General features: G+C 39.5%; 1 protein-coding gene across 4 annotated transcripts; it reads right to left on the bottom strand.

Moving 5' to 3' along the window:
• Positions 1-2,592: 2,592 nt before the first annotated feature.
• BZW1 (basic leucine zipper and W2 domains 1) lies at positions 2,593-13,971 on the bottom strand (the record flags this gene model as incomplete). Of its 4 annotated transcripts, XM_084246264.1 has the most annotated exons (12): positions 2,593-2,624; positions 3,035-3,157; positions 5,239-5,377; positions 5,875-6,021; positions 6,383-6,553; positions 6,951-7,060; positions 8,025-8,160; positions 8,896-8,961; positions 9,751-9,845; positions 10,868-11,044; positions 12,981-13,054; positions 13,793-13,971. In XM_084246264.1, 12 exons carry the CDS (start codon positions 13,969-13,971, stop codon positions 2,593-2,595), a joined length of 1,449 nt encoding a protein of 482 aa, XP_084102390.1. The 4 variants fall into 4 exon arrangements, with proteins under 4 accessions (XP_084102390.1, XP_084102391.1, XP_084102393.1 ...); XM_084246265.1 differs by lacking the exon at positions 13,793-13,971 and having other exon boundaries at positions 5,341-5,377; positions 12,981-13,044; XM_084246267.1 differs by lacking the exon at positions 13,793-13,971 and having other exon boundaries at positions 5,239-5,287; positions 5,983-6,021; positions 12,981-13,044.
• Positions 13,972-15,167: the final 1,196 nt, after the last annotated feature.

Below are 15,167 nucleotides of genomic sequence, written 5' to 3'. Positions count from 1 at the left end.
CTTTTAGGAAAGATAATAGAGCATGTATCCTTGGGGGGCGGGTAGCAATTATCACCTCCAAGTGGGACAAAAAAAAAAAACCCAGAACCTTTTCTATGTACAGAGAAGTTATACTACGTACACAGTTTATCTACATTAGAATTTTTTTGGGTACTATTAGAAAAAGTCTAAAGGCTTTAGGGGGTTGATGAGAAAAGGCTTTGAGAAGCATTGAATTAGAAGTAAATCTCTTGGTTTCATGCATTTCTTCTCACCACTATCGTCATTTTATGTTTGAAATATCCTGTGGCATTTTTGGTATCTGGAATGTTTTTAAGAACAGAATGATAAATATCTCTAGGACAATATTCCAAGAATAACTAAGCAACTTATGATCACCTCTAAATACACAATTATGGCATCTGAGAAACTTATTCGTAAAAATGGACGCCAAGGGAGGAAAATCAACTAACATTTATCCAACCATAATTTCAAGTACAATTTTTAACATCTATATGAAGAGTTACATATTTGAGGCCATGAGTTGGCACTGGCAGCTGAATTCCAAAATTTCCATTTAAAATTCATAATGAAAATCTGCAAAATCTTTTTAGAAAGCATTCCCTTCTTTATACTGCCACAGGTGATTTACCCATTTACTGTAATATTGCAGTTAGTAAACACTACTCTGTCATTATGAAGAAAAAAAATTATGATCAGACAAAGATCGTAACATAGTTCTGGAAGACTACACACTCCACTATACACAGTATATAATAAACCAGGGTACACGTGTACGGCAGTAAACATGCAATGATTTGGTTGTAGAAATGTTAAAAAATGTATTTCCTGCTACATCAGAATTCTGTGTATGTTGCTTATAGTTTGGGAGTCAGAAGGGTGAAAAGAGCAATTGTTTAATGCTTACACAGTAGATACCTGACCACAGAACATACAGTACCACTAGGTATTGACATGGAATTTACAAAAAATAAAAAATTTAAAAAAGAAGACTGACCTAGGTAACCTATTTGTAAGGATGGACTTTATTTAAAAAAAAAAAAAGTCTTTTGAAGACTACAAGTTACAAAGTAAAAGTGGATCACTATGTAGAAACCTAGTCAATACATTTTGCTTGTGCATGAAAACTTTATCAAAGTTATTCATTAACAATCTCACCCCATTCACAATGGTATCAGTTATTATGCTCTTCTTCATAAGGTTACTAAATCTTTATTTCAAATTAAATTACATGGTATTCCCTCTACATGAACTTTAAAATACCAAAAATCCTAGTTTGTAGGAATGGCACCTTTGAAAGGGGTAATTGCCACTAAGCACGTGGAGGCTTTATTTCAAGCTAGTTTCTTTCACTAATCAAATAACTTCCAAAATGTTCACTTTTAACATTAACATGAAGTCTTTCTCCCAGAAAGTGGCTACATTTCTAATGACTACATACACAGACGGGTAGCAGCAAGAAAAGATGGAAATTAAAAGGAGCCTTAAAATAAGTGGATCAATTGTATAGAAGAAATATTTGGCTCATGGCAACTAAAAAAATGGCAACTAGAGTATGTTAACGTTACTGAGTATGTTAAGAGAATGAAGTTAGTCCAGTATGACCAAGCAGTTATGTATCATCACTGCACTTCATCTTTACAACAAAGACTCTAAGTTGATAGGAAATAAGAATTATATTGAGAATCCCAATTAGAACATTCTGATAACCATATTTCCAACAATTTTTACTGGGTTTAGTACATTCATTTCCTTTATTAACACTACTCTCAATCTTTTCCTATCAATTTAAGTGTATGACAAGTGTAGATACTTTAAATGACAAGACTCTTCTAAGGTATATTTGAAAATGTATGAACAGAATACCCTTTGTTTTGCCTGGAAAGTGACAAACTGAATGCCTAAGTTTCTTCCCATCATCTCTGTCACATATGATTTCCCAAAGACCTCACTTCCAAGCTTATTCTCCAGGGCTTCACTAAGGAATGAAAACCAGAGAACAGTTGAGCTCAACAACATCTGAGGTTAAAAATGCAAGAAAACATTAACATGCAAGTAATGGTCCAAATACTCAAGATTCATGTTAAATGAATTCAATTATTGTACATGAGATTTCAATGATGAGTAGGGCTTTGGGCATACCAAATTATCACACAAATCATTGCCTTTTGAGACTTTGGATACTTTTACAGTTTAATTTGCAAACAGAATTTATATAACAAATTATTTTTAACCAAATCATATTTTGAAAACTGTTTATATAGAAAACCCAGGGAATAAAGTGAATTTTTCATTGTGGAAGGCCTTAAATTACATTATTACAGTAGAAAATACAGGAGGTAGAAGATAACTGAAAAGACTAATGCAACATTAGATTCAAATCTATAGCTCCTGTAGCTACTTAACACATGGTTTTAGAAACTAAACCCAACATTTCCAGTAACCATAGAAATAGTTAAAATAAAATTTGCCATGAAAGCCCTTATATCATGCTTGATATAGGGAGGTAGGAAGATGTAAGAACCAGGACACATGAGACATGACATTTATCTACAACTCCTGTTTGCTTTACTAGAGGGTGTAGTTTCAAATTCAGTCACCTTCTTCAGCTTCAGACTCAGATTCTAGAAAGGGGGAAAAAATGTAGTCAATCATTATATAATTAACAGAAAGCAAAAGTCCTCATTCAAAACTTTATTTTAGTCAGGAAATTTTGTTAACAATGTATTTATATGAGAACAATTAAGCATTTGTAGATCTCAAAATTCTCATTTATTAAATGTCGAATATTTCAATTTTTCTTCTAAGGATGCTCAGTATATATTATAGTGGAGTCATCAAAAATACTCCAATAATTTAAAGTCTAGTTTTCTCACCTGCATTAAAGTGAGTATTTGCAGATCAGATCTGTCAAAATTAAACAAGTATCTGTACTCTATAGGTATAAAATGGTATTGGAATGAAGGAAGGCAGCATGTGTGTGAAGCGAATTAAAATACTTCATTAAACAAAGAGCACAAAGGAAAACACTTACCTTCTTCGGCATTTTTGAGCCACTCTACAAACTTCTTCATTTGCTCAAGGAAGACACTTTTGCCCTTTGCAACATGAGCATCTTTATACCACTTCAGAATGGGCTCTTCACTCAGGACTTCAGCTGTACAGAAGAGTTATTATTACATTCTGGGAGTTTTACTTCTCAGTCTTAGGCAGAGTCAGAACCCACCCCAGGTGCAAAAATGCCCTCAAGGCAAAAAAAAATCTTATGGTCATGTTAAGGAAAAACATTCATTTTTGTTGCCTACAAAAAGTAAATCTATCCAGGGCCTCCCTGGTGGTGCAAGGGGTTAAGCACTGTACTATGAAGCAATCTGCAGCCTCTGCAGCAGGAGTTCGATCTCCGGCTGGCCAGGGAGAAACCCACATGGTGCAGCAGACCTCTCCTGTCTCATCCGCTGCTCCTGTCAGCAGTATATTTCAGTCAATGTGCCTGTTCTGTTCCCCACTCTGTCTCTGGTGGATCCTCTCACCCCCCGCATCTCTGGCTTGTGCCCCAGCTCTTGTATGCATAAATTTAAATCTTAAAAAAAAAAAAAAAAAAAAGAAAAAGAAAGTTAATCTATCCAAACATTCTTAAACAATTTCTTCAATAACAATTAAAAAAAAATAGAAAAGATGAAATGAGACCTATATTAAAAAAACTTGTAAATCAACTTGTTGCCAAAGTATGACCCTAACTAAAACTAGTAAAAAAAAACCCAAAAACTGATTAAAACAATGATTTTTCTCAACTGAAGACAATTTTGCCTCCACTGGGACATCTGACTATGTCTAGGCATTTCTGGTTGTCACCCTGGGAAAGAGGTGCTACTGGCATTTAACAGGGCTCAGGGATGCTGTTAAACATTCTACAACGCACAGGATTGTTACCTACCTGAATTACATGAACCAAAGTATCAGAATTAGATTGATAAAACCACTTATGTTAAATGATCAAGGGCATGTAAGAGAATTTGGTAAATGTTTCAGATACAAAAGTAATACTGTAGGTTTTTTTTTTACAAAGACTGTGTACTTTGTAGCTTTATACTGTAAAATTTAAGAATTAAATGAAGGTTTCTATGATTGATTTGTTTCCAAAGAACCTGACTGGGAGGAAGTGGGGATATATACTTGGGAAACCTAACCACAAACTGTTAACTATTATTTTAAGAATGGGATATTTGCGGTTCATTACAGCATTCTTTCTTAAAAATTTAAATTCTGGGATGAGAGTAGATTTCTGTTCTAAATTTAGAATCATCAATGAAAACATTTACTGGATCAAAGCTGGTCTGATTTATGCAGAAATTTAGAGTCATTACCACTGACAATTACCACAACAAATCTCCCCCCCTTCCCCCGCCCCCTTTCTTTGTTAAAGGCTTCAAACCAGTTTTCTATTTTTGAAATTGGGACCAATACTTGAAAGAGGATGTTTTACAGAAACATTCTGAACTGCTGCAAATAAAGACCACTTTGGGTAGAGGGAGGGCAAAAGGAAGTTGACTTCTTACAGGCCATGGACTAGAAAACTAGTTAAGAGCGTAAGAGGCAAAGTCTGAGACTGAATCAAGAAATGTGGTATATATACACAATGGAATACTACTCAGCAATCAAAAAGGATAAATGCATGCCATTCACAGCAACATGGATGAAGCTGAATGGGATTAATGCTCAGTGAAATAAGGCAGAAGAAAAAAGAAAAATATTGGATGGTTTCACTTATAGGAGGAATATAGAGGAACCAAATAAGGGATCAGGAAAACAAACCTAAACCCTCCCCAAATTAACAGGCAACTATGAATCGGAGACATTCTGCAGGGGAAGGGGAGGGAAAGAGGTCAAAACAAGGGAGGGAAGAGCACAAAGGACCATGGTGATGGTACACAGGTGAACTGCTTGTGGGAATTTTATGGGGACTACACCTGAGAGGAGAAAGCAAACACTACAAAAATAAACAATGATGGAAAATAATACATGAATGAATTAAAAAAAAAAGGAATGCTTTATATTTTAACTCATCAATAATGTTTCAAGATGTTCTGATATCAGTGCTCTTAAAAACTCAAGTTAATCAGGCAATTTAGTCCTGTGATTATAGTATTTTAGGGAGCTGATTTTCAGACTATTCATTGGAATTAAATCTAAGATTTTTATTAAATGTAGTCACAAAGTTTAAAAAAACTTAAAAATTACCTTTGTAAAAAAGCACCACTATTTTCTGGAAGGCTTTCATGAAATGAATGTTGTCATAGCAATACTCCTGAATCTTCAATAACAGAGTCAGCTCAGACTGTCCTTGAGTAGTAAAGGCAGCAAGTAGAGGGCTGTATTGCTTTTTTAAAGGTAAGGGAGAAAAGATTTAGTCATTCATTATAATGACCACCCATTATAAAATCCCAGTGTATAACAACTTTCATAATCACTGTGAATTATGTTTTGAATGAAAATTAAAAATAAAAGCAAACAAATCTACTAGGTAGCTACGTCAAACAAGCAATGCTGCATCAAGGATTACAGAAAATGATCAAGATAACATTTTAGAGAAGGAAAAAACCTTATTTTCCAATTTTCTCTCAAAGCCAACACCAAACTGCAGGTTTAAGCTACTTTCAAACATGTATGTATTGATTTCTAATCACATAACTCAAAGAACTGTCAGACATTTAAAAAGGTTATCATTAGTTAATGCTCTTTTGTTTACTTAATACCAGGTTTTCTGGATCTCCTAGGAACCTCAAATGTGTAAGTCCTCTTAGAAAATTAGTGACAATTTACTTATCATCACCTAAAAGCAAAATTAACGTTTCTGTCAAGGTTCAATTCTAATACCTTCAAGTGCTTGATGGCTTGCTCTGCTACAAGCTCCTCTTTTTTGTTCCATTCCACGGTGCTCATTACACTGGACCAGACTATTCCAATGACAACAGGTTCTGGGATGTTGTTCTTTTTCATCTCCTCCTTGACATACAAAATTATCTGCAAAAGAACCCAAATTTAATTACAGTCAGTTTTGATGAATACATACTCCTCATATCAGACTATTTACAAAAGCACAGAAACACCGTGTTATACAACAGGTAACAACCACCTTCAATTAGAGAACTTTTAGAACTGGAGAGACAGACTTCTAGCTTCAACTTTATAGAGGTCTGTCCATTGACATACTCTGTAAGAGCCCCAAGTGTTATAATTCTGGACATCAGCAAAGGCACTGAATATAAAAAAGTGGGAGGCAATGCCCCAGTATCACATTCTAAAACTCACTGTGGAGTAAAAATTTTCTTTGCCAAAAAGTTGGCCAATATAAAGATGGTTTAAACAAAAAAAAATAACTTACATCCTTAAATGGATCACCACGGGACATCTGTTCTTGAAGTTCTTTCTGGAGTTCCTTACGAGCTCCTATGGTTTGCTGATTCCGAACATATTCTGAAAGCTCTTTCAGCCCTGCCTCAGTGAAATACTTTGTGAAGTGTTCAACGCTTTGCTTATTGGCAGGAAAAAGTTCCTGAAAGGAGAATTTAATTTGGTTAAATGGTCTTTAAAGATTAAGAAAAACACTATCCCTCTTTTTTTAAAAAAAGATTCATTTATTTATGCATGCAAGAATTGGGGTATAGGCCAGAGGTGCAGGGGGTGACAGGATTCACCAGACAGACTGGGGAGCAGAACAGGAGGATCTACTGAAATACACTGCTGAGGGGAGCAGTGGGCCAGACAGGAGAGGTCTGCAGCACCATGTGGGTTAGCTCCCTGGCCAGGGATCAAACTCAAGCTGCAGCGGTGATAGCCTGATAGCCCTGAGACTGAAGCCTATGCCACCACGGAGGCCCAAGTTCTTGATCACACTAGCCTTGAGAGTTGGCAATAATGGGAGGAAAGAATGCAAAGAACTACAAACAAACCATCAGTCTGTTATCCATGCTGACTTTCCGAAGACTTGCAGCTACTGCATTGATATCTTTTTCGTTTATCCATGATTTAAAGAGTTTTACAGCAAAAGCTGCTGAAACCCCTGTAAAAGAAAAGACCTTACATAGTAGACAAGTATTTTCCTGAATTCCACCCACCCTGTCTCTCCATTTCCTTCCTCCATAGTTTAGTCACACAGAGGATTACTCACTTTATCTTCAAATTTCCCCCAGAATGTCCCCCCTCTGCCTCTGCTAGTCACTTCACACCAATATCTCCATGTTCCCACCTACTAGTTGTAGATTCTTAGGTTATTTAAACTTTTCTTTTTTAAGATTTATTTTTATTTATGCATACAAGAACTGGGGAATAGGCCAGAGGTGCGGGGTTGCAGGAGTTGGTGAGAGGATTCACCAGAAACAGAGTGGGGAGCAGAAGAAGATGATGTACTGAAACACACTGCTGAGGGGAGCAGCAGTAGAGTCAGGAGAGGTCTGCTGTGCCAAGTGGGTTAGCTTCCTGGCGCCGCAGTGGTGAGAGTGCTGAGACTTAACTCAAGGAGGCCCCATAAACTGTTTTCTCATATGTAAGATGAGGGTAATGGTTCTGATGCTTGAAAACGTTGAGAATTTAAAAAAGCACATTAAGTATTCAGTACTGTTAGCTTTTAAAAATTACACAGAGTAATTTAACTATGGGTACCACAACAGGGAACTTATTTTCCTTCTCAGCTTAACACTCCCCCCAAAATCACTTTCTCTATTAAAGATGTCACATCTTCCAACTGGAAGTAATCTCCTTCTGGATCTCCACAGCATCTCTTTTTACTTTACAGAATCACATTTTGTCAGGACCCTCGACATTGTTGTATGCGTAAATAAAATCATTAATCCTGGATGCCAATGGCATACATTCAATGTCTAACAAATTCTATGAATCTGTTTTAGTGTGAATAGCTAGCACTAAAGCAATCACATGATTTCTATAAACCACACCTGAACTTTTACATCAGTTCATCTTTTACGTTTTGATCTTATTCCACCTGCAGTCAGCTGAAGATGGCTTACCTTCTTTAACCAAATTCTCATTATAAAGGCTATTAAGAATAGATGCGTTGAGTGTTCCGTTAGCCAGAAGAACACCAGTCAACATAGCCAACTTGTTCCTTTCCGACTCTGAAAAACCCTTTAAGAACAGCAGCAGCTAGAAAAGTAAACAGGTAAGGGTTAAAAGAACAACTGCATTATATATTGGTTAAGAATGTGTGATCTAGGGTCCAACCATCTGAGTTTATCTCTGAGCCATAAAACTTGCTGAATGATCTTAGGTAAATTAAGTCTTAGGTAACTTAATCTCTATGCCTCAGTTTCCTCACATGGATCAATACAACTTGCCACCGGATTTTTGTGAATAGTAAATGAATTAGTGACCAAAATAGTACTTGATAAATTCTAAGATTTTCTGTGCACTACATGTACAATAGCTGAGAGTCAATAGCCAGCATACCGAATTCTTTCAGTCTCAACGTTTTAAGCTCTGATCCTCTATACCATCTTCTGAACAAACCTCACCAATGTTTAGCCTCAAATATATTTACCCATTTGTAGGTTACTAACAGAAAATGATCATAAAATACAGTTCTGTGTTTTACTCACACAGTTAACAGTCTGTAGGACAGATTTGGTTTCTTTTCCTATAGTAATGCAAATACAAGATTTTGACTGATGAACTGACCTTCCCATAACTTAATCACCTTTTGCCACTTGTTTGGACACAGAGCTAAGAAATAATGTAGAACAAATTAAATACACGATGAACATATCAAGATAGTCCACCAAAATATCTAGATTTCAAATATGTGGCAGAATTAGAATCTAACATTCCCTCCTTTTTTAACCCTAACCCTTTGTTTTCTACAAAGCGTATTGTTCCTCATACCTTTTTAACTTCATCTTCAAAACCTTTCTCCAGGTATTTGTAGCGCCTGATTAACTTGTTAAAAACCTACAAAGAATAGCAAAGGAGTTTAATGACCAATTCATAAGTACAGATACCAAATTCCTAAAGTATCTGGGTCAGGGGCACTGAGATCTTTTCCAGGGTATCTTCAGAACCGCAGAGAAGTTAACTCTTCCACTGGATAGAACAGGTTAGCCAAGCCATTTAAATCAGCTTGAGAAATCTGTCTATTTCCAAACCCTATGCTATACCAAAGCCATTAACTCTCTAATAATCAACCCTGAAGATTTTTACTACCAAATATTAAGACAAGGATTGGTTATTGCTCAAATACAAGTCATTTACCCATTTGTAGGTCAGGAACAGAGTAAGATCTTAAAATACAATTCTGTGTTTCTTAAGTCACATAGAGAACAATCTCTAGGTGAGAAGATTCTCTGAATTCTTTGCCTACAGTAATACAGATATAACTAATATGATCTTGACTGATGAGCAGACCTTCCCATACATATGCAGAATAATTTAAAGATGGAAATCACAATAGGAAAATGATTTTCCCTATCTAGTCTAAGATTTTCCTTTAAAAAAAGGGGGGGAGGGGGAATCTATTATAGCAGGGGGTAAACAACGAAAGGAGACTTTTTTTTTTTTTTAACTATTTTCCTTAACACATTTAAGTTTCTAATTCATAAAACATTGTACCAAGAACAGTTGTCTCAAGTAGTCAATTCAAAATTCCTTCAACCATCTATCTGTAACCTTTTAAAAGCAACCTTTTCTCTAAACATTAGTCATACGGAGAGTAGCTACCTGAAATAATTTTGTGTCATTTACCTGCGCAAATGCTTGCATGGTCTCTAGGTCTTCTTGTGCTGCGAACACACAGACATCTGTACGCATCATGTCATCTGCCAGTGTACCACCTGGGGCTAAGGCATATTTTACAAAATTTACAGTGACTTTTAAAGTTGGCAGTAATTTCAATTTTATTATCTATAAGGATTCTCATAAAATAATATCACAAAAATTCTAAGAGATGAATTGTAAACAAAGTTAATTTCTCAAGTTGCTTGGGTATATGAAGGGTGAAATAACTTACGTTGAAATAATGTATTTTAATTGTTGAAGTTGGTCAACAGATCAAAGGGTCATTATATTATTCTCTTTAGAGTATGAATATTTTCTAAGTGTTTAATTTTTTAAAGGTTTATTGATAGTAATCTTATAAGACAGATATTTCATATTTCTTACTACAAATTGGTAACACAGTGAAATATTAATTTGATTAGTCATTAGAACACAAGTTCACAAACCTAAGCTCCTGGTTCTTCACCAAACAATTGTTTAACTGTATGTAAGTTACTGAAACCTCTACTATGCATATATACAAATGGAGTTCTAATTCCATCAGCTTAGCTATGAAGGTCAATATGACTATTAATGTGAAAGCATTTAAAAATACTTTAAAGAGCAATGGAAATGAAATTACCACCACACCATTCGAAGATCTCAATGGGACTAGCCACATTCCAAGTGACTGACAGCTACACATGACTGGTGGATAATGTATTGAATAGGGCAGAATTAGACTCTTCGGGTTACAGATGTAGCATTTCGTAAGCCAGAACAAGAAGTAGTGGTTTCTCCAATAACTGAGTGTGTTCAAACACAGGCTGGGAAAAAAACACCAATGAGGGGGTGGGCGGGGGCGGGGTATTGTAGACTTAGGCTATAACATCCCCAAATGTTATAGTTCTGAACAGGCTTAAAATATAGAGCTAGGAAGAACAAGGCAATCTGTGATTTTACTATGATTTGGAAAGGAAAAAAGGGGAAGAATACAAAGAGAGAAAGAAAACAACAAAGCCACCCAACTTTGACAAGTTTGTCAAACAGTTCATAGTCTGTATTCTACATAAACTGCATACATCACACTTCCCATAAAACTCACCCAGCATTCCACCAGCCACCAGGATGTCAAAGAGTGTTTCTGCATATCGGCGGTAATCAAGTTTTGCTCCAGAAGCATCAAGAAACTTTGCTACTGCTTCCAAATCAGTACCAGTTTCAGTTAAGCCTTGAATAATACAGTCTTGAAACTGAGTAGGGTCAAACCTCTCTTTTTCATCTGAGGGAAAAAATCCAAAACGTTCAGTTTTAAAAAGCTCACCAGAAGGCCATGAAATCACCACCTTATAAAGCTCTCACTATTGAATAGCTCAACCACATTCATCACAATTTATTTCAACGGCTGGAAAAAACAAATACAAGCTAGATCACTCAAGACCTGCAACACAAGCAAAATATAACAGGAAAACAACATTCTTTGCAAGCACAAGGCAGAATTGCCTAGTCACAACAACTATGTGGCTTTTCTCTTCTTTTCACACACCCACCTCTTTAGTAAGCTAAATGAGCTGCTAGTGACCTACTGCCAGGAGATAAGGTCTACTTGGAATGCTGTATCATTGCCTCTGGGCTTCTCTCTTAAATTTACAACATTCTCTAAACTTTAGGTAAATTCTATTCCTCAGTTATAACTTTGTTTAAACATTGGAGCTCTTGATTCTTTTCTTTAAATGCCCACAACACTATCGTTTATGTTTTTATAATCACTCATTTGATACTTATTAAGCACTCTTTAGAAAGCTTAATTATTGAGTACCCAATATGACAAACTGCAGAAGACACCTTGCTTTAATCTTGTATCAACCTTGTGAGGCAGTCCATTTTGTTCCCACTATACGAAAGGGAAAGCGAAGGTCAGAGATATTAAGTAATCAAGAGACTAATAACTGTGCAATAGTTAAAACATGAGCTCTGAAGTCAAACTGCCATATTCAAATCCTCATTATAATCTAACTGGATTTGACTAATAAGATTTATTCTTCATGCCTGAATTTCCCTACTGTATATGGTGATTAAGAATAACACCTATTTCATAAAGCTGTTTTATTACATGATATAAATAAAATAGAAAATACTTAGCACAGTGCCTTGAGTACACACTGAGTCTAGTTATCACATACTCTATGAAAGGGTGTGATTTCCCCATTTGGATTAGAGGATATCCTTATTTTCACACAGCACCAAGGTGATCAATTCCTCCACTTGCCCAGGACTTTGTTTTTAGCATGTAAAGACCTATCTCCTGGGATCTACCATCAGACCCAGGCAAATCAGGATGGCTGCCTCAACCTACCCAGGCCATGAGTGAGCTTGATCTGCAACTGGGTAAGTGATAGTGCTCCCTAATGTTAACAAACATCAATAAAACCATATGGTATTATAATTACAGAAATGAGATACCATAATCTACATATTCATTACAAGAATGTATAACATATATCCCTGGGCCTGCAACTCAAGGTAGAAAAACACAATTTATAATCAGTAGTTGACCCTGCTTACCTCAAAATCTCCCTAAGTCAATAATACTGAAAAGTTTTGGGAAAATATCAGGTTCCAAAATATTAGGAAAATAAAATGTACTACAAATCACACCTCAATTTTGTATTATTAGCCAGTGCTTTGCCACAGAATTAGATATACATTTAAGTACCCTCTAACATAAGAGTAGTCAACACAATTTTAGCAACCACTCTTATTGTCTCAAAAATATTTAATTTCAAAAGATATTACAATATGAATACTGTTCCATAATTAACTTCCATGGGTAAAGTATGATATTCATCTCACAAATCTTCACAAAACTTGTGCGAAATTAGTGATCATATTAGCTTTCCTTTTATAAGCCCTTTTCCTTAAGCAAAAGCTTGCTAAAGTGAATTAGTTAATGAAAATGCAGCCAATAATTTTTCTTTTCAAAAAGGTACTTTATCTTCATAATAAGGTCACCCATCAACCCACTCTCATATATATGTTGATAATACAAAACCAAAAGCTTGGGAAAGCAGTAGCAATATTTAGGGTGTATCTTAAGTGCCAGTGAACTTGGAATTCAAGTTCCTTTCTGGTCTTTTCTGTCAACTGCATGCCAGAAAAACCACGATATGAAAGTTAATCTGGAAGTTTGACTAGAGAGAGTATTAAAACATATTTACCTCTTTTTCTGGTTTTAAAACGCTGGCCTGATAGCGTTGGCTTTTGCTGCTTTTGATTATTCATAAAAGACACCCTAGGAAAAGAAAAATAGGGCCTTAAAAATACCCGTGCCATAGTATTCATTTTTAAGACAAAGTAGCAAACCTTGGACTAGTCACAAAAAAATTCAAAGGAAGCGCTTGCTTTCAGCATGGGAAATACACCTGGTGGCAGGCACAAAGATAACCTGTGTTTGGAGTAAATACAACTTCCAAATTGTATTTCTCCCTACAAGAAACCCTTTAAAAAGGTGATATGAAATACATTTTAAACGACTTCTCAGCACCACAGTGAATGGGGGCAAACCACCAGGAACACACATCATTATTTAGGTTCTTCCTCGTTCCTCTTGAATTCACCTACGTCGTCCTCCATTGGCTCTTAACACCCCAGAAGATTAACAACAGGTTCCTGCCACGGTCAGGAGGTAGCCAGAGCATGCGAGTCAATTTTAAGACACTGTCAAAAGGCGAATTCCTTTTTTCTGAGAGACCTGCTTACGTGCAGCAACACCCCCCACCCCCACCCCGACCCTTTAAGTCGTGCCGGGACCGCAGCGGCCGCCTGCACCGCTCCAGCCTGCAAAGTGCAGAGACCAGGCCCAGCCGCAATCGTCCCGCAGCCCACAATCCAGCCTCCTCCCTGGACAGCCTCCCAGCCCACACCCTCCCGGCTTCCTGCCGGGGACCGCTAGCCCCCCCCCCACCCCCGACCAGGACCCCTCGGCCACGGCGGGGCGCCGTAGCGACGACCCCTCGCCCTGCCCACTGACCCGGTCGTCGGCGGTGGCCGCCGCAACGAGCGGACCACAGGCGCCGAGGCGCTTCGCGCCGGGGGGCCCGCCGCCCCGTACATCCGCCCGGCCTCCCGCGAAAGCAGCCGCGGTGGAGGCGGCCGCAGCGGTGGTGGCGGCGCCTCCGCCCCGCCCGCCGGAACCCCCCACGCGTACATCACCCAACAGAGGCCGCGGCGGCTTTGTTACCCAGGCCGGGCAGGGCCGGACGGGGGTCGGTCCACGCTGCGGCCCGGGCCGCCGCCCCTCGGCCTCCCCGCTGAGGCGGCCGCCCCGGCCACGAATCCAGGCCCCGGGGCCGGCCCGGCCTCATGCGGCGGCCTCCGTTCAGGCCGATCCACGCCGGCCGCACACGGCCGGCCGCCTCCCTCGCCCTTTGCCCGGCGGTGAGGCGCCGCCGCGTCGGCCCCGAACGGGCGGCCGCCGAGCCTCACCGAATTTAAGGCGAAGAGAAAAGAGCCAGAAATCCCCGATGTGGCGGCAACTGCGGCGGTGTCTCCTCTGCGACCGGAACTAACGCGAGGAGGAGGAGGAGGAGGAGGAGGGAAGAGGAGGGAAGAGGCGCCTCCCACGCCGCGGCCGCCTCCTATCGCGAGATTTCGCCCCCTGGCGCGCTCCCTCGCCCCTCCCGGCCGAGGCCTGGCGCCGCTGTCGTGTCCATTCCTCGGGGAGTGTGGGGTGGGAAAGGCGGAAAAGACAGGGAGGGTGGTTTTAAGGGCTCCTTTCTTCTCAAGTTGGGTTCCAGGGCTCCCGGACACATATCCTGGACTAGCCTCTTCGTCCCTCCGCCGCGTTATCCGACCTCAGTCAGTACACGGACGGGTGGGATGAACCCACGCCCCTCGCCGCCCCGCCAGTCTCGAGGACGCTGGGCACGCCCGCCCGGAGCCGCTGCCAGCGGACCCCTCCTCTAGCAGCCGGAAGTCCAAGTCCAAGGGCGGGGTCGGTGGAGTCTTGGGGCGGAGGCCCATCTTGGTGAAGGGGCCACGTACCATGCCTCACTCCCACTCTGGCTGGGGTGGCAGGATTCGCCGGGCGGCATTGCTCAGCGGCGCTGGCGCCGCGAATGGTGCACGGCCCTTGGAAGCCTGGGCGAGCCAGATAGGGGGTTCAAAAGAAAATTCTACCCTTTGCGGCCGCTGGAGCGTGCAGCGGTCTCTCTTCCCTCCTGAGTGTGGTATTTGTGGGACAGGAGAGCATTAGAACCCCCTGGAGGACTTATTAAAACACAGGTTGCTGGGCCTCATCCGCAGAGATTGTGTTGGTCTGGCGTGGGACTGAAGGGACATTTCTAACAAGTTCTCTGAGATGCACATGCTGCTGTACTAGGGGTTGCATTTTAACACTGTTAGGG

This window comes from Talpa europaea (genome assembly GCF_964194135.1).
Source record: "Talpa europaea genome assembly, chromosome: 1".
In the NCBI taxonomy this organism is placed as follows: domain Eukaryota; kingdom Metazoa; phylum Chordata; class Mammalia; order Eulipotyphla; family Talpidae; genus Talpa; species Talpa europaea.
The sequence above is the reverse complement of the archived record's forward strand: the minus strand, read 5'-3'. Positions and strand labels throughout refer to the sequence as shown.